Genomic DNA, 25,312 nt, shown 5'->3' on the forward strand with positions numbered 1-25,312 from the left:
GTGAATTTATAATTTTTTTATTGATTCATATCACTATTTGTATAATTTAATTATATATTTGAATTTATATCATTATATATATAACGTATTAATTTTTTGAGCAAGTTTAAGGTTATTTAACTTTCTTGCAACGTACCTAATTGGCAAATCAGTTCATATTTCTATACGAAAATCATTTTATTAAAAACAATTTTACAAGGGTAAGTGGAGATTTTCAACGTGTCAATATGACTGCTATCGAGGTTATCAATAATATTCTTTTTGCATTCATTTAGGCACTTTTTTAAAAATTTGTAAATAAAAAATTTAGTATTTCTTCATTTATCCCATAAAATAATTTTGGACGGATACATTATACATAATAAAAATAGTAAAATATTTATTTTCCTTTTTTTTCTCCAAAATTCTTTAAAAAAAAAAAACATGTACAAACACAACATGAAATGTAAAGGCACAGGCTAGAAGTGAGAAAAGCAGTCAGTAAAATGTAGAAGTGTATTGCATATACGTTTACACTTCCCCTTCCGCTGTAATCTCATGCTGAGAATCAAAGAGGAAGAAGAACCACAGAATTTTGCAGCCTTCGACACTCACAATAAAAATCGAGAGTGGCCGAGCTAGCAAAGATATCTTTGCACACTTTGGTTTTCATCACTACAATCATAAAATATATTCTAATGTACATACAAATATATTTAACAAATCACTCCAGTGTTATTGTTCAAAATGACATTTCTTCACTACTTACGTAACATTTAGTTTGATTTGGGGTCCCGAAGTCACAATACTTTCTTTCTAGTTGATGGAATTATAGAAAAACAATTCTCAAAACACACATAAAACATTCACAACTACGGCAGAGAAAGAGCCTTGGCCAGCCGTTCCCAAAACCACGTTTGTGTGTACGGATTTGTGTAGTCGCACACTGTCAGGAAGCTTAGGATCCTCGGGAACTGTTTTGTCATCGACTTGTAAACAACGGGGATGAGTCGTTTATTCCGAGCTCCTGTCATGGCAGAAGGATGCAAAAAGTTTAGTTGTCACATAAAGTCAAATAGGTTGCTACCATGACTTTCTCAAGAAACATGAAGGGAAGGACAATTATATCCTAAACTGCAATGCTTGTAAGTACATAAATAAATAAATATGTTGATCCCATTTCTATTCATGCTTAGTTAGCAATATTAGTGTTAAACTTTGCAACTGTTGGAGTTGAACTCTCTCTCTCTGTACGTGATATATTAAAAATGCAAATGCTGTGTCTGGTTGGAATGCTTTTCTGTCGAATTTCAGAATTGGCAGCCGCCTCCCAAAAAAATCCTCATCGCTCGAACTCTGCTCGTTGCGTCAAGGTACCAATGAATCCAGTCAAATATGAAAAAAATAAATCACCAGGTGAGAGGCTGAGCGCAAACTTAGTCTGGAAGTCACAGGCGTCACTTTCAATGTATTCATCGGATATCACGACCACCATCCTCTTACACCTGCACACAAAAACCGCACAGTAAAAACCAAGAAAGTAGAGTAGTTCAATAAAAAAAAAAAAAAGAGATACAATGAGGCATTCCTATCTCACCTCTTCTCGATGAGCTCACTGGTGATGGTCCACACGCACGATCCGGGCAGGACGTTGCGGTCGAACACGCAAAGCTTCAGCCGGTAATCCGTCTGCTCCAGTTCTCGGATTATCTCGTGCACGAACGTGATGTCGCTCTTGCAGTAGCAAATGAAAGCGTCGAACAGCTCGGGAGAACCTGGAAACAAAAGCAGTAGAGAGGAGCTCAAAGTTATTAGCTGGTCAAAAGTATATGATTAAATGATTTTCACTGACCGTCCGGATCATCCAGCAGGGTGAGGCCGGAGCCCTGAGGCGTGCAAGAAACCTCAGAAACCTGCAGGGGACGAACGGCCCTTTTCTTCAAACTCTCGAGATACTTCCGAACATCCTCCTCTGGCGGAAATACACACAGACAGAACAATGAAATTAAATTGGCAAAAATTGGACCCAGAGGGATAAGAACACAATTATATTGTACAATATTTTTGTCTTATCATTACTTTTGCGCTTTGTTCATGTATTATGTTTTAAAATGTGTCCGTTTAAAAATCATAAAACTGCCTGTCTGGTAGTTTCCATTACTTCGTTACTTTTCAGCCGTCGTTACTGAATTATTTTTCTGGCGGCTTTTCACACACCCTACATTTGGAAGCATATGTCTGGACTTTGACATGAAAATAAACTTGTCACCTCTCTCAACCGTAATAAGAGACGTCAAGACAACCGCGGTTGGTGGAAGTCCATCGCGCATATCGTATATTAATGCGTACTTTCAATATGAAACAGGAAGTGGCTCCTGAAGCTAACGAAATGATGAGGCAGGTCGATAAAAACTATTAAATGCGATTAAAGTATACCCATCAGAGGACGAAGATCTTCCACGACGTCGTTCCTCTCCACTTCCTCCAAGATGGACAACAACTTTCCCACGGTGGCCTCGCTCGAGCACGCCTGCCAGTCATCCAAGACCCGCTTGGTGGGGTTGGGGACCTGCTGGTAGTTGATGATCTCCAGGTACGAGAAGCCCATGGCCTCGGCCACCATCGTCCAGTCGGCGGCGACCACCGTGTGAGGGTTCAAGTAAAGGCTCAGCTTCTTCCTGACCGTCACGTTGAGGGCGGCTAGAGGGGCCGAGGACAAGTCGTCCGACGCCGCCGAACAGCAGCCTGCCATGTTGTTTCTAATTTCTTTTACGAGGACTACGATATTGCGCAACGTACCTGATGGGAAGTGCGTCACGCGTGGGCGGAACCATGAGGCACTCGAGTACAGTCACGCACAGCGTTGTTGCTCAGCGTTTCACCATTTCGAACCAAACTTTTTTGCTATTTGTATAATGGAGGAAAAAATCATTTTGAATAAAAACAATAGCCAAAAAGTATGCATATTTGATGGAAAAAATTCCAAAACGTTTGTTTGGGTTTAAAAATAAAATGCTAAAACAAGAATAGCAAAATTTAAAAAAAGATTACTCTTTAACAATGTGTTTGCATATATAAAACTAAAAAAGTACAATAAAAACACAAAAATTAAAGTGTAAAGTGTAAAAACAAAGATATTTTTTTGTGTAAACAATTTGAATGAATCACATATATAATTTAATCCATAATTTATGGTTTGGTATAATATATAAATCTTTTAAATGTCTTTTTTTATCTACATACGACATAATATAGTACGAAGAAAATGATTTGAAGGAGAATGCTGCAACAGATAAAAATATTAGTAAAATAAACTTGTAGTTAACATAAATATGTCTATGCAGTCATTAATGAATTGTTCCTAAGCAATTAGACAAAAAAAATTGATTACCTTACATATTTACAATAAACCATTTCAAACATTACACACATGCATTAGAGCATTTTTTTAACCTCAACTACAAATGATCTGCTGGTTTGAAAAGCAAAAAATAGCCTCTTGAGCACCGACGCTTTCCCACCCTTTCTGTGTTGCTTTGCTGGCTTCACGCAGTTTTGTTTTCTTCTCACTGTGTCACTTCCTCAAATCATCTCCCGCCCCGTTCGTCTCGTGTGAACGTATTTCCTGCAATCGCTGGCAACACAGATGGGTTACGGAAAAATGCAAAAAAAAAAAAATGAGGAAGACCAGCCCCCCTGAATTACAGCACCATTTAATATGTAAGAAACCAGTACCAATTGGAGCATAACTTAAAACTTTACAAGTAACAGAAGAAGGCAAAGCAAAGTTGGGAGTTTGGTAGCTGGCATTGATCCAAGCTCACAAGTTTTTGCTTCTGGAGAAATAGAAATCAATGCCTCTGTCGCCGTGCTGTTTGGGGGTGTGAGACGGACCTTTTCTGCCTCTTGGGTACAGCCCGCTAACGTTCTGTAAAACAACAAAAGCGAGTCGACATGCTTTCAAACAACTTTTGATGAATAAAGGGCTTTAAAGTCACGTTAGTAAATGACTGGCTCAACGCCTTTATCCTGTTTTGACAGGGGTCTACTTGCCGGATTCTTCAGAGGACCCCTTGCTGCTATCGAGCAGTTTTTCATAACCAAAAGGCAAGTTTTTATTTGAATCTTTGACTGACCTGTTTCTTGCCAACGTGTCGGCTCCATTCCGGCGCCATGACGACAGGGATGGGGTAGGTCTCACCAAGGATGACGTCGGCGTGCGACAGCGCCGCCTTGCTGAGGGTCCACGGCGTGTGCACGTCAGCCCCCTGGATTTTCTGCAGCTCGGGAAGCCATAGCCGCACGTAGTCACCCTAAGGGTGAGCGTCGGGTTTTACAATCCCAACCACGACTACAATAATAATTATTCAGCTAACACTTTACAGACATGTAAACTTCTGAAAACACATTTTAACCCATTTGAACACAAATGAAAATGAACAAGTATCATACACATGGACTGTAAATCGCAGATTTTCAAGTGATCGACAAGAAGATAACTTTCACATGAAAATCGTCCAAAAAGCAGGGCCACCGTGGGTCACCGAACATACGTTACTGTCGTAGTCGAGTCCTTGCTTGACCATGTTGAACTTCCTGTTCTCCCGGGGGTCATTCCCAATGCCCGCGCTGTATAGCCAGTTGCCATAGTTACTGCAGACGTCATGGTCAATCTGGGTGACGATATTTACATCGAGTTTAACTAAATAAGTGCTATTGACACAAAGGAGAAGGTGGGCGGGACCCCAAGTAAAAAAAAATATTTAGAAAAAAATTGAACTATAATTTCATTTTTTTATTCATCAACACTAAATGAATAATGACATGAATGAATTACCAAAAGGTACTCAAAGTACTCGGCTCCCATCCTCCAGTCAAGCCCAAGGTCCTGGCAACGTTTTGGCGCCCTCTGTTGGACATGAAGCCCGTCATGGCCAACTCCCTCATGTTGGCATCCACGAAGGGGACACCTGTACGGCCCTCTGTATATATAAGACAAATAATAATTTGAGATCAATATTTATACATATAACCGTTGTCAAGCACCCACAACGCTGCATTGGAGGTGTGCAAACCTTTCCATGCGCTGAAAAGCGTCATGTCTGTCTTCCAGGGAATGGTTTTATCTTGAAGTCCTATGGAGAGAGAAAAAAATCGTTTTCTAGGAACACATCCCACAAAAAGACAGTTTTTATTTTATAAAAACAGATCATTATCCATGTTTCCCAAATTCACCTATTTGCAGAACTTCATTTATTTTTATGGGAAAGTACAATAATTGAGGTCAGGAAAACATGTTGAAGTGATGCATCTTGACGAGACAAGCTTTGTATGTCGAAGCCAAGCTAGGTTTAGCCTGAGTTGTCATCATGTTTTGTAAAACATTGCCTGTCACGTTAATAAAGGTTTGATGGATTTATTTGACCTTATCACAAATTTGAATAAAAATTAATAAAATATTGAATATTCTTAATTAAATGAGAACAACATTCACCTTTGACTTGAAACAGACGATTTCCATATTTGAGTGCTACGAACTTGAAGTAATCACGCCACAAGAGCTCAAAAATGACCCTGTAATCCAAATGAAATAGTAAGAATATGTGTCAAATGATAAATAAAATTAATTCTTAATCGACTGACCAGTATGTGCTCTGATTGGCCGTTCGCTCCCTCTCGTAACGGCGTATCTGATGATAAATGTACCTCGGTGAAATGCAGCCCATGGCCAGCCTACGCAAGGCCAAGATCAGATTATTAAAATATTATATATAAATATATAAATATAATAATCCTCACCAAGGTGCAAATTTGGTGGAATAGTCCACGCCGACTAAGCCGTTGCGTGTCTCCTTGTAGGTTGCGACCGCATCCTATGAGAAAAGACAAATAAACGTTTCCCTGAAAGCGGATGTCTTTCCATGTTGTTGTAAAATGAATTTACCGTGTCCCAGAAATAATGCTTAAGTCTGCACAGCGCCTGACTTTCACCACCAGTGCATGGAAAAGTAGAGCGAGGGTCATTCAAAGGCTCTGGAAATAAGCACAAATTTGCATTTTATTTATCTTTTTATTTAATTGCATATGCATGAATAAATGTATCCCCAAATTTTTTTTTTCTTTCAAAAGTAAACTGTCTGCTCCAGATCGGCTGCAGTGGGAATGTCTCCCACCTGAAGCCCCCCAGGAAGAGGCTTCAGCCGGTCCGGTGTCGGCAACTCAGGCCTGACCTGACTCTTGGATTCCACTTCCTTCCTGAAGTGAGTGTAAACATCCGGCAGCCTGACAAAAGCGATTTAATGAATGTACAGAATAAATGTGACAACAGTCATCAGCCGAGTTGCACATTGTCGCAAAGCTCCATCCTTTTATTTTCTACTTTTAATCCCCAATTGAGCGCTATCCTTTGTTCATCTAATTATTTTACATGATTTTATTGTGATTTTTGAAGTTTCTCTTTCTGTAATGCTTTTAATGTTTTACATACAGCACTTTATTTGTATAGCACATTGCATGTACAAGACAATTCAGACTTGGCCGGCCAACTCTCTCACCTGGAAATGTGTTGAAACGGAAGATCGTCTCGGTGATACAGCGTGGACCCCCAGCAGGTGTACACTTGGACCTTCATGCGCGCGCACGCATCCTTGACACCTTTTCTCCACGGTCAGCTCTTCGGAAGTGACCTGTCGTCAAAGTTAGACGACGGATAAATACGACGATGATGCTGACGGTGATGCTATTTGAGGGTGCCAACCTCTTGGTGGAAAGCGACAACGCTGACAGAGCCCAGTTGCTGGATGAGGTCAGCCACGACTTGCCCCGTCTTACGACCAGGTTGCTGTTTAACACGCATGCACACATAATCTTCTGCCTACAGCTCTGAAATGTTTAACTATGACTTCACCTTCCAGTAGTTTAGGCGGAATTTACCTGCCCCTGTTCACCAGCGTGTTCCTGAGATCTCGGATGCTTTCCAGCAGGAAGCGCAGACGAAAAGGCCCCGTCTTGGGCAGGTTGTATTTGTACGTTCGCATGTAGTGTCTGGGATCAAAGCAGTACAGCGGCACGATGTGATCGGCATGTTTTTGAGCAAAGTGAAACACCTACAACGTGGGGAGAGAAAAGACACATTGTAAAAATACTGCTATTAAATTACAGTGATCTTCCACGAGTCACAGGGGAAAGGATCTGAGTCATGTTGCAAATAGTGAAAAAAAATACTAGGAACTGACTATCGTTTTCTCTCTCTCTCTGTCTGTCTGTATTAATAGTCTATAACTGGGGTGTCAAACATACAAAAATAATCAAATGAATGAAGTGTCTTCATATAATTCTGATTCTACCCATGGAAAGTGTTTCGGCAATCATTGAAAAAGATACACGTGCTTGTTGTGTTTGTGAAAGACCACTAATGACGTTTTTTTTTTCATTGATTTTGGAGTTGCTGACTGAAAGGCATTTAATTTTCTATTTGTATGGAATCACATCTTTCCATTTGCTTTGACGGTGCATTTCTTGGCCTCATTGACTATCCACTTGCAACAAAAATGTTCCTATTTTTTCCTAAGAGTGTTGTTGTTAGAATTATTTTAAATGCCTCTAGAGTCCTATGGCTTTAAATTTTGCTGTCGTGCAGGATTGTGGGTAACGACTCTGCATTCCTTTTCTAAAGGTTGGACTGAGGTAACCTGTGCTAAATTAGGTGTCCTTTTGGGTGCATCCAGGCACCTTTCCCAAGCATTTTAAGAATCCAAATGATGCAATCCCTCAAGTACACCCGAGGCATCTCGCTCGGCTAGAATAGGAAAGGACATTTACATTAGAAAAACGAGAATCCGAAGATTATTTGTGTTGTTGACCAAACAGAAATTGAAATGTGAAGCTCGTCAACAAGCCAACGTCGACGGTATAATTTTATTTTTTACATTGTTAATAAAGATCGCTTAGATTTTATACTGACCCGATTCGCCAATTTACATGGCTGGGAACTATTTTATTGTGAAAGTGTATGCCGGAACTGTAAGCTGCTAGCTAACGACCAAATTAACTTATAAAACAGAGCTCAACGAGGACAAAACAGTACCAAAAACGTTTCTAAAACACGAACGGCGAAAACGCTTAGCACACGAAAACATTTTAAGACAAGCGGGCTCGAAATGTAACGACAGTTTTTTTTTTTAACGTGACGTGGACAAAAATGTGCGTGCGCTTACCTCATTGTCGTGGATTCGTAAATCGTTTCTGAGGAAACATATTATCGTACGGGAAGCAGACATGACCAAGCGGCGATAAGGACCGAGTCGAACCGAAACAAGGACGTGTTCCGATAAACAAATAGCGGTTCGTAGTGGCACACTCGTCACCGGTCTGGCGTGCTCTCGTGCGGGCTTGTGCTCGTCGAGGAGTCGGTCACGTTGTCAGACACGCGTTTAGAACACTTTCATAAGGTGCTTTTTATTTTGGAGTTTTTTTTATTAACTCAAATTTTGAATGCATTCAAAATGTTTAGAGTCATATTACATGGTAAATGAATAGATGATTTAAAAGCTTTAATTACTTTTTATCCAATTTATTTATTTATATTTTATTTATTTATTATTATATATATATTTTTTGCAATCTGATATATCGTGTTCGCATGTCCTTCACACTTGCATGAGTTTGCTTCTTTGATGACTGAAAATTGTGCATGCAATGTGTGAATGCCAGGTCTGTAACTGTCACAAAATCTCCAAATTTTCAGCATTTCCAAGCTTAGCACGCCATAGAGAATAAAAGCACCCCCAAAAAATTTGAGGTCTCTATGTATTTTTTTGGGGACCTTCATGTTTTTAACAAGCTAGAACATTGTAATAAAAGACAAACAAAGAAAAAAAAACATACGGTACAAACATGAAACACAATATTACAGCAAGAAAATACATCACAGCATGTTTTAATAGTAAAGCCTACAGTGCTGCAATTGTTTAGCTAACTGTGGCTCATCATTTAAAGAACCTTTATCAGATTTGGCTTTGCTATTTCCCGATAGAAATCACTGTGTCCGTTTTTGTGGAGCAGTAAGTGATCCAAGAATCATCCCTGGTTTTGGGCCAACTGGATTTTGTCCTTGCATGATAAAGATGTTAATAAATGACTATAGTTTGGACTCTTAACAAAAAAAAAAATGTCAGCGGTTCTCTGACTTATTTTAGTAACGAAACAGCAGGCAAAAAGACACACACGGCAGTTTAATGATTATCGTTGGAAGTGAAAAGGTTTTCCTTTACATGTTGTTCTGCAGTCAAGCGAGTGCTTCACCATGAGCACCTTTGCGCACATCCTTGAGGAGATCGGCGGGTTCGGCTTGTTCCAGAAGCGCCTGGTGGCCGCCTTGTGCATCCCCAGCATCTTCGTCGCCTTCGACATCATCGGACTGGCCTTCACGAGCGTGACCTTCCCAAACTACTGCAACACCGACTGGATATTGGATCGAGCGGACGCCAACCTGACCTTAGAGAGGCAGAAGGAGCTCACCATCCCTCTGAGTCCAGATGGAAGCTTCCAGAGCTGCCTCATGTTCACGCCCGTCGACTCGGACCTGGAGACCATCGAGCTGTACGGCCTCAACGTGACCACCGGCTGCATCAACGGATCCAAGTTTGAGGTGCCGACGGGGGAGTCCAGCATTGTGACAGAGGTGAGACAGGGATGGTCGCCATGGCAACGGTGAACTGCACATCCCATTTTTGTCATTAAAGTTCACCAACAACTTCTTTTCGCTCTTCTCTTCAACCATCAGTTTAATCTGGTGTGCGATAGGAGCTCGTTCACTGAGCTGTCGCAGTCTATTTACATGGCCGGACTTCTGGTTGGGTCCTTTGTGTCGGGCACCATGGCCGACAGGTGACTATAGCGAACGCGACAGTGTCCACCCATAAAATAAAAGTCTGTTAGTTCCAGAATTGGCCACAGTTGTTTATTGGTGATTTAGCGCAACCAAAAGAGACTGGTAGAGACAGATGTGTCTGAGTGGCGGCCATGTTGGCAGGGGCAATAGAAAGCATGGATGTTATTTTAGGCACGTAGCTCAAAAGGGATCTTGTCATATCTACTCATTCATATCTAAAGCTGTCGCTAACTTGCTGTCTTGAGCTTAACGCGTTATCTTCAATTCAATTTAACGGGTAATTAGCCTGTTAAACTGAGGTTGGACTGTACTCATTGTCCTCAATAAAATTATTATATTGTATTATATTATTATAGATATTCTGGATATTGATATTGTTTAAGTCTCCATTTCTATAATTTGTAATTTGATTTTTAAAATTTTTTTTTAGGTTTGGTCGTCGCGTTGTGGTCTTGCTCGTCCATCTTCTTCTTCTCGTGTTTGGCCTCAGTGCTGCGTTCTCTCCCAACGTCTACGTTTATGTTTTTCTCAAGTTCATGTGTGGCGTGTCCGTGGCGGGAATCCTCGCCAACGCATTCGTGATCGGTGAGTGTCGTGTGGCGAGAAACACAACTGAGGTTTGAGTCCCAACATCTTCTGCCACACCGTCACCATTTCCTTTCCAATTTAATTGCAGTCTTGTGTTTCCCAAAAGGTGGCGAGTGGTGCGAATCGTCCAAATTTGCCTTCTGCACCATCGTCTGCCAGAGTTTTTATCCCATCGGTCTCGCTATTTTATCCGGGATTGCCTATCTGATCCGTGATTGGAGGATCCTCCAAGTGGCCCTCTACAGCCCGCTTGTTGTGGCACTGGCCATATTTTACTGGTTGGTACTTTTACACGACACTTGGGCGCTCATTCTTAAAACATTTGAATGAGAAAATAAAAACACTCAAACTAATTCCCAAGCCTTACCTTTAAACCTGCCAGGATTGTTCCTGAATCGGCTCGCTGGCTCGTCACTCAAAGCAGGAAGGAGGAGGCCATGAAGGAGGTGCGCAGAGCGGCAAAAGTCAACGGGAGGGAAGTGTCGCAAGCTCTCCTGGACAAGGTTAACGCCAATACCATCATTCATTCCTCAAATTCATGGAATCAAATAAATTAAATGAAGTAGATAAAGGAATAAAAAGTGCAATTTAAATGTAAAAAAAAAAAAGGGAAATACAATATCCTAAAAATGTGTTAGTGTGTTTAGATGGAGGCGGATAAGACGCCCGACAGGGGCAACATGTTGGACATCTTCCGGCTACCTTATCTCAGAAAACGAACTCTCATCTTGGCCTACCTCTGGTGAGATTGAACACGAAAGAGCGCACTGAGCTCAACATGACAGTTGACAAAACTGATTAGAGTTCCTAAATGTGTACGACAGGTTTGGAATCAGCATGATGTACTACGGGTTGAGCTTGAACGTCGGCAACTTCGGACTGAACATTTACCTGACGCAGTTGGTCTTTGGCCTGGTGGAGCTTCCCGCCCGTCTGGGGTCTTTGCCGCTCATCGGACGCTTCGGGAGGCGACGGTGTCAGGCCATGCTGTTAATGTTTGCGGGGGCCACTTGCCTCGCCATCATTGCTGTGCCAAAAGGTAACCTGAACACAAAAGTGGCTTCGATGTATTTACACACACACACACACACAACTAAAAAAATATCAGATTTATATTCAAAATATGACTTGAATTAAAAAAAATAAAATATGTTTTTCATTTTCATAAAATATGGATTGAAAATATGACTACGTAATCTAAAAAAAAATAATACACACATTCCTCTAAAAAGAATGACACTTTTTTTTTGGTAATATTACTATTTGAATCCATAAAATGCAACTTTTTATTTTGAAATATGACTTGGTGTAATATTATGAATCTTAAAATGAGGCAACTTTTTCTTGACAATATACTTTTTTCGCCTCAGACGTGACTTTAAAAACTGCTATTTCGCAAATATTTCTTTTTTCCCCAAAATATGACTTCATCTTAAAAGTATGACATTTTTCCTAAAAATATACAACCTGGGTCTAAAAAATGTCCAACTAATTTAAAAATGCATTTTCATCGCAAAAACACGATATACAACTCTTTCATTGCAGGTCATAAAGTTCTTCCGACTTGTTATTTCAGACCTTCCTGTCGTTGTGACGGTCATAGCCATACTTGGGAAATTTGCATCCACTGCCTCCTTCACCACCATGTATGTTTTCACAGGAGAACTGTACCCCACCACGCTAAGGTAGACAACCTCCAAGGTGTCATTTGGGATTTTTTTTTTTCATGCAGGAAGTCAAGTGGTTACAGACATTCCAAAAGATGGAACGTTCTTGTTGGCTTTTTGTGTGTTGCTAGGCAGAGTGGCGTTGGTCTGAACTCCGTGTCCGCTCGCGTGGGAGGCATCCTGGCCCCCCTGGTGAGGCTTCTTGCCGTCTACCATGACGCCATCCCCATGTTGGTGTACGGCGTCATACCTGCTATCGCGGGAGGCCTCTGTCTGTTGCTGCCAGAGACCCTCAACACTGAACTTCAGGACCACGCCCAAACAGGGTGAGTTGATGGACCCTATGGAAACAAAAACACATTTTTCTCATAAATGTTTTTTTTTTTTTAGGAGGTCTCACGATTATCAGCAGTTATCAAGATTTGGCATTCCATTAAGACAAAAAGAAGACACTCTCCTGGCCGTCTCGCCAGGGACCACAGAGCCTGGTTTCCCTCAGTCGGGAGGATGAGAACCTTCCACAGATAACACCAAAAACAAGTCTTCTCCAGATCAGGCGTCGCCGGGTGCAAACTATGTGGTTGGACAACTTCTTTTCCGGACAAGTGCAAAGAATTAAATTGAGTACGCACGACTTACGACGGCAGAAGAAGAAAGTTGAATGATTGCTGCAATATTGTGTGCTGACTACTGAGCTGTAAATAAAATGACTAAAGAAAAACAAGACTTATCGTTAAGACGCACATCAGCAATCAATCCCTAATGTCAAGTCCAGGCCCAGAAAGCGACCCATTACCAATGTAAAACTCTTTGCAGCAAGCGAAGGATTTTGTCTGCGTTGATCGGAGTGCAGTGAGGCTAGATGCTATTGCTAACTGTATTTCAACGTAATAAAATACACTTTTGTAAACATAGTTGAACACAAAGTACTGTATCGTCGCATAGCAGTGACCCTGAAGGCCGATACGTCAAATGGTATCAGTGTCTGAGTATCGGTGCATTTTTAAAAGTTTGAATCACAGATTTTTGGGATATACCGTAATGTAGCTGGGATTTCTGTGTGAAACAAGTAAATAACTCACACAATAAAATCCGTGCTATAGCAGGACCGCAGTGGGCGAACAAAACTATGATATAGTGGGAAACTGAACATGCATTACTGTTGTAGTCGAGTCTTGCTTGAGCTTGTTGAACTTCATGTTCTCCTGAGGGTCATTTATAATGAGCGCAGTGAACAGCCGGTTGCCACAGTTGCACTCTGAAAATATACAACACATAAAAACGTTATAGTACACATGCTCACAGTCAAGCATCACTTGTGACATAGGCATAGTGTAACAGTAACTTGGTTTGTTTATCAGCTACAGGAAAAGGAAAATGCATTAAAGAAGCTGTCATACTAAAAAAAAAAAATAGACCCAAGTTAGAATTGTTTTAAAAAGAGAATTTGCGTTTTCGTGTATTTACTTGCGCTCGTAGTCCCAAGGCGTAGAAGAGGACATCTAGAAAATGTCAACTATAGACGCTTAATGTTCTGCCGATGGCTGCGAAAAGTGTCATCAATAAAATGGCTCATGCCAATGTTTAACCACCTTTTTAACAGGGCGACATATAGTCAAGTTAAATTTGATTGACTTTGCAGTTTAACTGTAAACGAGAGCACTTTATGGGCGCGGTACAATTAATGTCTGTTTTTGTTTTTCAGTACAATTAAAATTTAGGGCGGGGTGGATAGGATTGAATTACAGGTCATAAAGTCGAGTCGCAAAGAGTGACATTGTTATAATTGACACCATCCTAGTTTTTATTATTTTTTTTAAATATAAAGTTCATACTGTAGATATCCCCCCCCTCCATCGAACATCCACCACTGCCGTGGACTCTTCATTGGAAAAGCCCCACGCTGTTTTCAGTCTCTTCTTACCATGCAGAATGCAAAACATTTCTCTTAGTTACCGTGGCTGTCCTAATAAATGTAAATATAGCCTATAGCTGACGCGTTGTGCAGTTTGGCGCATTCATATTCGCGTTGTTGTGCAACCGGACATACAGACGTCGACAAGCCAAGCTCCGATGGTATAAAAGCAATATTTTTCTCATGTTTAAATATGCCACGAAAGTGACTTTCATTTTTGACGGAACCAAGTAGTCATTTTGCATGGCTGAAAAATATTTTATTGTGAAAGTGTATGCCGGAACTTCCGGCACGAGCGAGCAACCCATAAACAGAAAGAAAACAGCTCGTGAAACAGAACACTACGACAACAAAAATAGTACCCGAAATGCTTCTTAAACATTAACGGAGGAAATGCTTACCACATAAAAACATTTTAAGTAAAGCGTGTTCGTCCAGTTTCTAACCTAAATGAGCGTTCTTCACTTATTATTAATAAATATTATCGTGAACGTCGATAGCGACAGTCACCACCACGACACACACATCCAAAAACTAAAAACAAAACAGCTCCATTTCATGGTAATTTTTCATTTAAAAACTATATGCGTAATGTTTATAATCCAAATTTGTTTTGCAGTCTGGTTCATTTTTTTTTTTTAAATGAAAAATTTCTCGTGATGGGTCAGCATGCTGAATAGTGTGTGCTTGTTCTGCGTATTCGCGTGCGTTTTCTTCTTTGAAGACTAAAAATTGCGCCGTGACATTTCATCAGATTCGTAAAATCTAAAATTGTTCTCATTGCTGGAAAAACTATTTAGAATCCAGAGCACCCATAAACATGAGATGCTGTTTTGAGCAAATCGTCTCAAACCAACATACCGAGGCAGATTGTTGTCCCAGAAAGTGTGTGGTTCTTAACCTCGTCAGTGCAAATAATGCCTGAGCATGATATAAATAAAACCGCCCCGACTTGAATTTGAACCTTTGTCAAAAGTTTGCTCATTGGTTCACCACGTCAAGTATGCAATTGTTTCAAGACAACTGGATTTTGTCCGAGCATGATAAAGATGTTAATAAATTACTACAATTTGGACAACAAAATTTGAATCTTGGCCGAGGGTTGTCAGATGTTCTTCTTATTTTACTACAGTAATGAAACAGCAGATGAGCATGACAAAAAAGTTCAAGTTTAATCATTAACATTGCGATTGAAAAGGCTTCACACGTGCACGTTGTTCTGCAGTCCTGCGAGCGCTTCGCCATGAGCACCTTCGCGCACATCCTCAAAGAGATCGGCGAGTTCGGCTTGTTCCAGAAGCGCCTGGTGGCCGCCTTGTGCATCCCCAGCATCTTCGTCGCCTTCGACATCATCGGACAAGTCTTCACGAGCCTCGACTTCCCAAACTACTGCAACACCGACTGGATCTTGGATCGAGCGGACGCCAACCTGACCTTAGAGAGGCAGAAGGAGCTCACCATCCCTCTGAGTCCAGATGGAAGCTTCCAGAGCTGCCTCATGTTCACGCCCGTCGACTCGGACCTGGAGACCATCGAGCTGTACGGCCTCAACGCGACCACCGGCTGCATCAACGGATCCAAGTTTGAGGTGCCGACGGGGGAGTCCAGCATTGTGACAGAGGTGAGACAGGGCTGGTCGCCATGGCAACGGTGAACTGCACATCCCATTTTTGTCATTAAAGTTCACCAACAACTTCTTTTCGCTCTTCTCTTCAACCATCAGTTTAATCTGGTGTGCGATAGGAGCTCGTTCATTGAAGTGTCGCAGTCTATTTACATGGCCGGACTTCTGGTTGGGTCCTTTGTGTCGGGCACCATGGCCGACAGGTGACTATAGCGAACGCGACAGTGTCCATCCGCTCTATCATAAATTCTTTTGTGAGTCGTATGGTATGGGATAAGTCTACACACCCTAGTTCAAATCAAAGACTGGTCCAGACAGACATGCCTGGGCAAACGTCCCATCAAAAGGAAAACATGGATATCATCATCTCAATTTGTCGGTTAAACCGAGGTTAGAAATTCAGCATATTAATATTGCTGATGTCACCAATGCTGTTTGTTGGATTTTTTTTTTTTTTTTTTTTTAGGTTTGGTCGTCGCGTTGTGATCTTGCTCGCCCATCTTCTTCTTCTCGTGTTTGGCCTCAGTGCTGCGCTGTCTCCCAACGTCTACGTTTATGTTTTTCTCAAGTTCATGTGTGGCGTGTCCGTGGCGGGAATCCTCGCCAACGCATTCGTGATCGGTGAGTATCGTGTGGCCAGAACACTAATGAGGTTTGCGTCACTATTTCCTTTCCAATTTAATTGCTGCAGTCTTGTGTTTCCCAAAAGGTGGCGAGTGGTGCGAATCGTCCAAATTTGCCTTCTGCACCATCGTCTGCCAGAGTTTTTATCCCATCGGTCTCACTATTTTATCCGGGATTGCATATCTGATCCGTGATTGGAGGATCCTCCAAGTGGCCCTCTACAGCCCGCTTGTTGTGGCACTGGCCATATTTTACTGGTTGGTACTTTTACACGACACTTGAGCACTGAGTGAGAAAATACAAAACACTAAAACAAATTTACAAGCCGCACCTTTGAACCCGTCAGGATTCTCCCAGAATCGGCTCGCTGGCTCATCACACAAGGCAAGAAGGAGGAGGCCATGAAGGAGGTGCGCAGAGCGGCAAAAGTCAACGGGAGGGAAGTGTCGCAAGCTCTCCTGGACAAGGTTAACGCCAATACCATCATTCATTCCTCAAATTCATGGAATCAAATAAATTAAATGAAGTAGATAAAGGAATAAAAAGTGCAATTTAAATGTAAAAAAAAAAAAAGGGAAATACAATATCCTAAAAATGTGTTAGTGTGTTTAGATGGAGGCGGATAAGACGCCCGACAGGGGCAACATGTTGGACATCTTCCGGCTACCTTATCTCAGAAAACGAACTCTCATCTTGGCCTACCTCTGGTGAGATTGAACACGAAAGAGCGCACTGAGCTCAACATGACAGTTGACAAAACTGATTAGAGTTCCTAAATGTGTACGACAGGTTTGGAATCAGCCTGTTGTACTACGGGCTGAGCTTGAACGTCGGCAACTTCGGACTGAACATTTACCTGACGCAGTTGGTCTTTGGCCTGGTGGAGATTCCCGCCCGTCTGGGGTCTTTGCCGCTCATCGGACGGTTTGGGAGGCGACGGTGTGAGGCCATGCTGTTGTTGTTTGGAGGGGCCGCTTGCCTCGTAATTAACGCTGTGCCAAAAGGTATCTTCAACACACAAGTGGCTCAGCTATGGAAGTCTTAAGCACAATTTTACAACAATACTTTTTTATAATACTCCTTTTTCCTAGCTCAAATATGATAGTAATACTAATATTTTTTGATGGAAGCATATGACTAAAAAAAAAAAAAAAAACTAGACATAACTATCTAAAAAATATATATTTTTGTAATATGATTATTTTAATCTCTAAAATACATTTTATATTAAAATATGACTTTTTTCTTGTAATATTATTTTAATATCTGACATATGATTTTAAAATGATGCAACTTTTTTTTATTGTAACTACAACTGCTCGCTCGCAAATGACCTTTCTGAAAAATATGGCTTATCGTAAAAGTAAACGACTTTAATAAGTAAAAACTTATTTCTTTAAATAATAAAATGATACTTTTTACGAATAAAATACAACTTTAGTTTAAAAAAAAAAAGTCTACTATAAACTTATGCCTGTTCATCTAGAAAAAAGTGTATACGTCCCATTTAATGCTAAAAAATTTATTCAGGAAATATCAGCTTTTAGTCAGAAAATTTTGTTCTAAAAATATACCACTATTGTCTGTTTATCTTCCAAAAAATGACTTTCAATGCTTGCAGTTATTTACTCATTATTTTATACTTGTATATTTATTTGTGACGCTTCTCCCGCCTTGTTTTCAGACCTTCCCGTCGTCGTGACCGTCATAGCCATATTTGGGAAATTTGCATCCACTGCCTCCTTCGCCACTGTGTATGTTTACACAGCAGAACTGTACCCCACCACGCTAAGGTAAGGTAGGTAACCTCAAAGGTTTATGCAGGAAGTGAAGTGCATGCTTGCAGAACTATTTATAAAAAAAACAAAAGATTTGCAATGTTGTGATGTTGGCTTTTTGTGTGTTGCTAGGCAGAGTGGCGTAGGTCTGAACTCCATGTGCGCTCGCGTGGGAGGCATCCTGGCCCCCCCGATAAGGCTGCTGGGCGTCTACCATGACGCCATCCCCATGTTGGTGTACGGCGTCATACCTGTTATCGCAGGGGGGCTCTGTCTGCTGCTGCCGGAGACCGTCAACACCGAACTTCAGGACCACGCCCAAACAGGGTGAGTTGATGAGGCCTATGAAAATAAAGATAAATGATTTTTTTTTCCCCCTTTAAAATTGCAATTTTGTTTTTATTCAGGATTGACAAGGATTACGAAACGGATGGAGAAAAACGAGGCAAAAGCACGGCATTGTAGTTGATAGGGACCATGACAGGCGCTTGCTTTATTGCCATAGCAACAGATACTCCAGAGCGCCTGAAAATATTGTCGATAAATTTTGTTACAATCTTCATGACATATAATTTTTTAATTGTATTTTTTTAAGTAACAGAAATATGTGGATGTAAACGGAGCCCCAGATGTAACATGTCGGCACAATGTACATGAACAACAACATTTTCGGGATATTAACAGGTGAAAACAGCATAGAATATTCACTTTGGGAATTTGTATTTTGGATATTATGGTTATTTCATGGCCACAAATTAGCATTTTGTGCAAATGTTCTATCTACATTGTGGCCATGTCATCTCTCAGGCTCCTCTACCGTAAACACTGTATGATATTTGTCTTGTATATACACGTTGTACACTCCTGTTTATGTTGCCTTTTTAATTGCTTGAATGCAATATTAAGGTCTGTGCCAAGTGTGAAATTAATAAACCAAGTAAGTCTTTGGATAGCTTCCCATTTCTGATAATGTGTTTGTTCTGTACTTCCTCCCCAGTTCTGAAACTGGAAAGCTAATTTCACATTCTAATTGCCCACGGATCCATTTTCACCGCCCATGACATGATGACTGTCTGGAACACTATCATCAACAGGAGAAAATGGACAACATATTAATAGTGCTATTAAATGACCATAATTTCACACTATTCACAGGCCCGAGCCATGAAAATAGTGCAAAAAAACACAAGTACAGTGATTGAGATTATTCTAAAATATTTTGTTACTTTGGTATATAAATAAAGTTGTCTTGCATTGTGCTTCGCAATCACTTCGAGATACTGCCTTGGTGCCAATTACTACTTTCATATTTGCTAGGCAACGTGGCATTTTGGAGCTTTCGAAAGAGCACATCGAACAGGAAATGTTTTACTTTGAAAGGCAACCGGAAGTAGAGGCGTGACGCTCGTAACAAGACGACCTGCCGCGGATGAAAAGTTAAGTGTTTCCATGGTTATGATGCGTCTAGAAATGTATGTACTTTGCGGCTTATATTTAAGACGGACTTGTCAATTGATAGTCGACATCGGAAATTCAAGCTGCTATATAATGAGCTAAATTGGAAACATTAGCAAGCGATGAAGTTTTTTAAAACAGTCAAGTCGTGATGCAACAAAAATTGTCTGTCGCGCGGCAGCGCGTCGATTCCGAGTAAAAACTAAAACACGAACCGGAACCGAAACACAATCGCAACGGTCAGTGTGGCAGCCTCATCGCCGGTCTAACGCGCTTTTATGCGGCAACAGTCAAGTTGAGGAGTCGGTAAAGCTGACGTCAGGTGCGGACGATGTTTTATAACAACAAATTGTAATGACTTTTTTTAATTGTCATTTTTTTTAGTGGTTTACAACTGCAATGGATTAATTTATAACTCATTCAAACACATCATACATGCTACCTGAATCTAATTTGCAACCTTCAAATATTTAATCCCAATTATGTTTGCAGTCTAAATCGAGTTTTGAATACGACAGTGCCACATTAAAACCGGTTAAAAAAACAAACAAAACCCCAAAAAGCAGTTTAGTGAGTATTAGCCATTGCTATTTCTTCCTTATATAAACATGCAACATTAAATTGTGGCCCAGCTAAAACCAAATGAACTCTTCAAGTCATAACCTTACGGTTACAGTGATTGTTAGGTGTGCTGTTGTCTTATCACGTTGTCGTATCGTGTTGTTAACCTGTTCATTTTCTCTGTTCCCCATTGCGGCTGGTGCTCCCTGCTTCTGGATGGACGCCTTCGCATTGGTTATCGGCGGTGGTGTTGGAAGCGCACTAGTATTGTCGCCGTGGCTGTCTTCTTGGGACTGCTACTTTTCTGGGGCCCTTTGTTTTCTTTCTTTCTATATTCTCTGTTTGGCAACTCTGTCTTTCCATTTCAAATCATTTGGCCACGGCTGATGGTTGCCCCAAAGAGCTGTGGTTCTGTTCAAGCTTTCTTACTTAGAGTGGAGGGAGTTTCCTTGCCTCTGTCGCCAGGTGACGGATCATGTCTTGATCTGCTCAATGTCTAAAGTGTCTTTCGATAAGTCTTGTTGTGACTTGGTTGCAATATTATTCAAATTGACTTGGCCGTCTCTCAAAAGTGGGATTTTATGATATTTGTTTGCTCATACTTAATGTATGTAACGTTTTAGGGCCGACTGTATTTTGTCCTTGAATGATAAAGATGTTAATCAATTACTATAGTTCTGACTGTAACGTAAAGAAAAAAAACATTTTGGTTGTCATTTTTCAGCGTTTTTCTCACTGGTTCTACTGTGGTAAGGTAATGAAACAGCAGATTTGCATGATAAAAACACACGTGCGTTTAAACATTAACAGGGGGGGGATTGAAAAGGCTTCACACGTGCACGTTGTTCTGCAGTCCAGCGAGCGCGTCACCATGAGCACCTTCGCGCACATCCTCAAAGAGATCGGCGAGTTCGGCTTGTTCCAGAAGCGCCTGGTGGCCGCCTTGTGCATCCCCAACATCTTCATCGCCTTCGACATCATCGGACAAGTCTTCACGGGCCTCGACTTCCCAAACTACTGCAACACCGACTGGATATTGGATCGGGCGGACGGCAACCTGACCTTCGAGAGGCAGAAGGAGCTCACCATCCCTCTGAGTCCAGATGGAAGCTTCCAGAGCTGCCTCATGTTCACGCCCGTCGACTCGGACCTGGAGACCATCGAGCTGTACGGCCTCAACGTGACTACCGGCTGCATCAACGGATCCAAGTTTGAGGTGCCGACGGGGGAGTCCAGCATTGTGACAGAGGTGAGACAGGGATGGTCGCCATGGCAACGGTGAACTGTACGTCCCATTTTTGTAAGGCGTTTGCTTTTTTGTTTCTCCATCAGTTTAATTTGGTGTGTGACGGAAGAAAATTGATTGAGGCGTCTCAATCTATTTACATGGCCGGACTTCTGGTCGGAGCCTTTGTGTCGGGCGCCATGGCCGACAGGTACGGAACATTTCATAGCTGACACGAGAGTAAGCGCAGTTGTCTAAAACCTCCACGATGTGGTTACGTGAACCAAAAATGTTTTTAGCTCGCATTCAGGTATCTTGAGAATATGTTTGACAATATTCATCCCATTTTTTTTCTTCTTTTTAGGTTCGGTCGCCGATTTGTGGTCTTGCTCAGCATTCTTCTTCTTCTCTTGTTTGGCGTCAGCGCTGCGTTCTCCCCCAGCGTCTACATTTATGTTGTTCTCAAGTTCCTGTGTGGCGTTTCCATGGCGGGAATCCTAACCAATTCATTCGTGATTGGTGAGTGGTGTGGAGCCAGAACACGACCATTTGCTTTTCCGAAACAAGGACTGCTACTCAAATGGATGGATCAAGATTTTTTCCTGTCCCAAACTATAATTTTTCGCTGGTTTGAGAAGCTTGATGTCCAATTTCCACTATGCATGGCATTTTTCTGAAAACAAGATCTGTCCTTGACAAAACACACAAGCAATAGCTCGGTACTACTACCACTGATAAAAAACAAACTTATTTTTTCCAAGAGCAAGCGTTCACGTGAGCGATAAGCCCCAACTTACTTCAGGTTGTTCAAAGTCTTCAAGGGGAAATTTATAACGCTCAACAAGCCTCCAAAGCATCCGCTGAATCGGCTTTTGTGGATACAACGTTCCGGTAACGAATCAAACCCAGTTAAGGCAGGCCAGGATTGCAGTTATGAGCTCGCTCCTACGAGCTGCAGCAGCATTTTGGACCAACTGGAGACGCTTGAGGGCTGACTCCAAAATGAAGTGCATTGTAGTCAACCAGCCGATAAGTAACCAAGGAATGGATTATTGCTCCTTAAGAGCTGTTGAGGAACGGGAGGCTTTATGCCATCGCCAACAGCACCAATTTGCTAAAACCAAAGTTCGAGACTGCTGGCTTTAAGATGAGGCATCAGGGAAAGCAAGGCACAAATTTGCTTCTCACAATTGCAAAGCCTAAGTAGTCCAATTTTCAATTTGTTTCCGCATCCAAACATCCTTTTCCACAATCCCACCGTGATTTCTTTTCTATTTCGAAACTAAATCGCAATCTTGTGTTTCACTACAGGCGGCGAGTGGTGCGACTCGTCCAAGTTTGCCTTCTGCACCATCATCAGTCACAGTTTTTATCCCATCGGTCTCATACTGTTGTCGGGTCTGGCCTATTTGATCCGCGACTGGAGGATCCTCCAATTGGCCCTCTACAGCCCTCTCCTTCTCGTCCTGGCCGCATTTTACTGGTACCGTCACGTGAGAGCTGGCCACTCATTTCTAACATTTACATGAGAAAACTGTAACGCTAATGTACTTGGCGTACCTTTGAACCCACCAGGAGCCTCCCAGAATCGGCTCGCTGGCTCATCACTCAGGGCAAGAAGGAGGAGGCCGTGAAGGAGGTGCGCAGAGCGGCAAAAGTCAACGGGCGGGAAGTGTCGCAAGCTCTGCTGGACAAGGTTAACGCAAACACAAATTTCAATGCTCACCACAGATTCATACGAAACTAAATCAATGTAGAATGCAAAGCGATTTAAAATTGTAAGTTATGGTACCACTGTACTTGTGCTATAATGTCGTAATGATGTGTGGGGATTTAGATGGAGGTGGATGAGACGCCCAACAGAGGCAGCATGGCGGACATCTTCAGGATCCCATATCTGAGAAAACGAGCACTCTTCATGGGCTACGTCTGGTGAGGATCGAACGCCTCCAAATGACAGTTGACAAAACTGATTAGAGTTCCTAAATGTGTATGACAGGTTTGGAATCAGCGTGTTGTACTACGGGCTGAGCTTGAACGTCGACAACTTCGGACTGAACATTTACCTGACGCAGTTGGTCTTTGGCCTGGTGGAGATTCCCGCCCGTCTGGGGTCTTTGCCGCTCATCGGACGGTTTGGGAGGCGACGGTGTGAGGCCATGCTGTTGTTGTTTGGAGGGGGCGCTTGCCTCTCAATTATCGCCGTGCCAAAAGGTATCTTCAACGCATGGCGATATTGAACAAAAAAAAAATCTAAAAAAAATGGGTGTGACTTTCAGCATGATCTGTAACTTTCATCTAAAAATATGCAATTTTTTATGTTGAAAATAAGACATCTTAAATCGTAAATTTATTGTAAATATTCGACTTTGTGACTTTTAACTTTTTTTTTTAAAATGCTAGTAAATTAAAAAAAAAAAAAAAAAAAAAAAAATATATATATATATATATATATATATATATAAATGTAATGATAAATGATCTTACTTAAAAAATTGATGGAAAAATATTTTATCTTGGAAATGTACACCTTAAATCTCCAAAACATGACTTTTCATCTTAAAACTACCCAGCTTGTGCCCAGTAAAAAAATTAACGTGTTTGCCTCCACTTTGTTTCAGACCTTCCTGTCGTTGCGACGGTTATAGCCATACTTGGTAAATTTGCATCCACTGGCTGCTACGGCATCGTGTATGTTTACACAGCAGAGCTGTACCCCACCATACTAAGGTAAGGTAGGTAACCTCCAAGGTTTCAATTTATATTAATTTACTGCTACAGCGACCAAATATTTTGACATTTGTTTTTTTTCCCAATCATCCCACTGACTAATTGAATAAACATTCATTTTTAAATTTTTCAGATTATTTTATAAATGATTTCTGCTCTACTAAGAAGTGATTGCAGGAATTGAGTTGGAAAAAAAAACTTGTATTAGCTTTGAAATGTCGTTGGCATTCTGTGTGTTGCTAGGCAGAGTGGTGTAGGTCTGAACTCCATGTGCGCTCGTGTGGGGGGCATCCTGGCCCCCCTGATCAGGCTGCTGGGCGCCTACCATGACTCCATCCCCATGTTGGTGTACGGCATCATACCTGTTAGCGCGGTCGGCCTCTGCCTGCTGCTGCCAGAGACCCTCAACGCCGAACTTCAGGAGAATGTGGCGCTGAAGTGAGTTGACAAACGCTACAAAAACAACAGCGAGACAAATTAATTTTGGGGAGATTTTTAACATTACAATGTTTCGTTTTTTTTGCCTTGGAGGATTGACGCAGGATACACAGAAGGTGTCGAAAACTGAGGCAAAATGACAGCATTGTGGTTGATATGGACGATTGCAGGCTCTGTCGTCGTGGCAACAGCAGCTTGTTAACGCTGAGCACCAGAGCATTTTGTCCAGGAAGTATTTTAACATTATTTATTTGTATTTTTTGTTTATTGTATTTACTTCTTGGCCACATTATTATTCTGGGAGCATGGTATACCAATTTTGTGGGACTTATGGGACGTCATTGGTAAAGTTGGAACATAATAGAGGACCTAAAGATGAACCTTGAGGTACACCTTTGTCCATAAACATTTAAGAAAATTATAATTTTGTGTGCATGTTATATCAATATTGTGGCCATGTTATGTCTCAGACTCCGGGATATGATATTTGTTCTGTATGCCTGTTTACATATGCCTGACTTTTTAATTGCTTGTATGTAAATTGCATCTCTGCCCACCCAATCAAGTGTGAAATTAAACAACTGAGTGAATCTTTCGTTATCTACCTTTCATGAAGTATTAAGCAAGCTACTTGGCACTTCTTCCCCACACAATTGTAGCGGAAGCAGGGGGTCACTACGGGGGGCAGCTCAACCACCCAATTTTTGGCCGACCTTTGACGGGTACCCGTTACCTGCTTTTGTCACATTTTCACACACCTTATTTATTGCACTGGTATCAGTTGCGTTAAAACATGTAACAACCCATCAGTTACAAGTGAGGCATAAATATAATTA

At 41.4% G+C, this 25,312-nt stretch overlaps 6 protein-coding genes and 1 long non-coding RNA gene across 18 annotated transcripts in view; 3 read left to right on the top strand and 4 right to left on the bottom strand.

Moving 5' to 3' along the window:
• Positions 1 to 352: 352 nt before the first annotated feature.
• Positions 353 to 3,525, bottom strand: myd88 (MYD88 innate immune signal transduction adaptor). The gene is made up of 6 exons (XM_088283090.1): positions 3,371 to 3,525; positions 2,416 to 2,883; positions 1,832 to 1,951; positions 1,577 to 1,754; positions 1,393 to 1,484; positions 353 to 1,006 (listed from the first exon to the last, which is right to left on the bottom strand). Exons 2-6 carry the CDS (start codon positions 2,729 to 2,731, stop codon positions 852 to 854), a joined length of 861 nt encoding a protein of 286 aa, XP_088139216.1. The 5' UTR covers positions 2,732 to 2,883; positions 3,371 to 3,525; the 3' UTR covers positions 353 to 851.
• A 151-nt stretch (positions 3,526 to 3,676) lies between these two features.
• cry-dash (cryptochrome DASH) lies at positions 3,677 to 8,389 on the bottom strand. Its single transcript, XM_088283092.1, is given in 17 exon segments — positions 3,677 to 3,907; positions 4,116 to 4,292; positions 4,533 to 4,652; positions 4,817 to 4,869; positions 4,872 to 4,961; positions 5,055 to 5,114; positions 5,474 to 5,553; positions 5,623 to 5,712; positions 5,779 to 5,852; positions 5,924 to 6,010; positions 6,114 to 6,261; positions 6,534 to 6,637; positions 6,639 to 6,665; positions 6,737 to 6,795; positions 6,798 to 6,820; positions 6,913 to 7,085; positions 8,196 to 8,389. Coding segments are annotated over 17 exon segments (1,536 nt in total). The 5' UTR covers positions 8,259 to 8,389; the 3' UTR covers positions 3,677 to 3,799.
• LOC148318439 (solute carrier family 22 member 13-like) lies at positions 7,650 to 12,841 on the top strand. 4 transcript variants are annotated; one of them, XM_088283077.1, is made up of 11 exons: positions 7,650 to 7,888; positions 9,266 to 9,661; positions 9,764 to 9,867; positions 10,302 to 10,456; positions 10,566 to 10,737; positions 10,842 to 10,962; positions 11,107 to 11,201; positions 11,284 to 11,498; positions 12,036 to 12,144; positions 12,258 to 12,452; positions 12,517 to 12,841. In XM_088283077.1, exons 2-11 carry the CDS (start codon positions 9,284 to 9,286, stop codon positions 12,635 to 12,637), a joined length of 1,665 nt encoding a protein of 554 aa, XP_088139203.1. In that variant the 5' UTR covers positions 7,650 to 7,888; positions 9,266 to 9,283; the 3' UTR covers positions 12,638 to 12,841. The 4 variants fall into 4 exon arrangements, with proteins under 4 accessions (XP_088139203.1, XP_088139206.1, XP_088139204.1 ...); XM_088283078.1 differs by lacking the exon at positions 7,650 to 7,888 and adding an exon at positions 8,025 to 8,429; XM_088283079.1 differs by lacking the exon at positions 7,650 to 7,888 and adding an exon at positions 8,025 to 8,322.
• LOC148318440 (uncharacterized) lies at positions 10,825 to 23,553 on the bottom strand. Of its 4 annotated transcripts, none has more exons than XR_015839919.1 (9): positions 23,375 to 23,553; positions 23,101 to 23,205; positions 22,869 to 22,995; positions 18,319 to 18,409; positions 17,146 to 17,297; positions 13,287 to 13,384; positions 12,377 to 12,467; positions 11,351 to 11,503; positions 10,825 to 10,953 (listed from the first exon to the last, which is right to left on the bottom strand). It is a non-coding gene; the product is annotated as an uncharacterized LOC148318440 (long non-coding RNA). The 4 variants fall into 4 exon arrangements; XR_015839917.1 differs by having other exon boundaries at positions 23,109 to 23,255; XR_015839918.1 differs by having other exon boundaries at positions 17,146 to 18,409; positions 23,101 to 23,255.
• Positions 15,159 to 19,525, top strand: LOC148318441 (solute carrier family 22 member 13-like). Of its 3 annotated transcripts, none has more exons than XM_088283081.1 (10): positions 15,159 to 15,662; positions 15,765 to 15,868; positions 16,132 to 16,286; positions 16,375 to 16,546; positions 16,636 to 16,756; positions 16,902 to 16,996; positions 17,079 to 17,293; positions 17,974 to 18,082; positions 18,200 to 18,394; positions 19,385 to 19,525. In XM_088283081.1, the coding sequence occupies exons 1-10, from the start codon at positions 15,285 to 15,287 to the stop codon at positions 19,467 to 19,469; spliced, it is 1,629 nt and encodes a 542-aa protein (XP_088139207.1). In that variant the 5' UTR covers positions 15,159 to 15,284; the 3' UTR covers positions 19,470 to 19,525. The 3 variants fall into 3 exon arrangements, with proteins under 3 accessions (XP_088139207.1, XP_088139208.1, XP_088139209.1); XM_088283082.1 differs by lacking the exon at positions 19,385 to 19,525 and adding an exon at positions 18,475 to 18,902; XM_088283083.1 differs by lacking the exon at positions 19,385 to 19,525 and having other exon boundaries at positions 17,974 to 18,087; positions 18,200 to 18,275.
• LOC148318442 (solute carrier family 22 member 13-like) lies at positions 19,493 to 25,071 on the top strand. Of its 3 annotated transcripts, XM_088283075.1 has the most exons (11): positions 19,493 to 20,548; positions 20,937 to 21,332; positions 21,416 to 21,519; positions 21,673 to 21,827; positions 22,620 to 22,791; positions 22,884 to 23,004; positions 23,146 to 23,240; positions 23,308 to 23,522; positions 23,930 to 24,038; positions 24,282 to 24,476; positions 24,570 to 25,071. In XM_088283075.1, exons 2-11 carry the CDS (start codon positions 20,955 to 20,957, stop codon positions 24,604 to 24,606), a joined length of 1,581 nt encoding a protein of 526 aa, XP_088139201.1. In that variant the 5' UTR covers positions 19,493 to 20,548; positions 20,937 to 20,954; the 3' UTR covers positions 24,607 to 25,071. The 3 variants fall into 3 exon arrangements, with proteins under 3 accessions (XP_088139201.1, XP_088139200.1, XP_088139202.1); XM_088283074.1 differs by having other exon boundaries at positions 19,493 to 21,332; XM_088283076.1 differs by lacking the exon at positions 24,570 to 25,071 and having other exon boundaries at positions 19,493 to 21,332; positions 23,930 to 24,043; positions 24,282 to 24,417.
• qtrt2 (queuine tRNA-ribosyltransferase accessory subunit 2) overlaps positions 24,384 to 25,312 on the bottom strand; it is a 35,690-nt gene continuing 34,761 nt past the window's right edge. For both annotated transcript variants that reach the window (XR_015839916.1, XR_015839915.1), the window contains exon 10: positions 24,384 to 24,491. The gene's annotated coding sequence lies outside the window, so the exon portion shown is untranslated. The remainder of the gene's footprint in view (positions 24,492 to 25,312) is intronic.

The sequence above is a fragment of the Idiotropiscis lumnitzeri genome, chromosome 19 (genome assembly GCF_059441095.1).
Source record: "Idiotropiscis lumnitzeri isolate Australia: NSW breed Sydney's pygmy pipehorse chromosome 19, RoL_Ilum_1.0, whole genome shotgun sequence".
NCBI lineage: Eukaryota > Metazoa > Chordata > Actinopteri > Syngnathiformes > Syngnathidae > Idiotropiscis > Idiotropiscis lumnitzeri.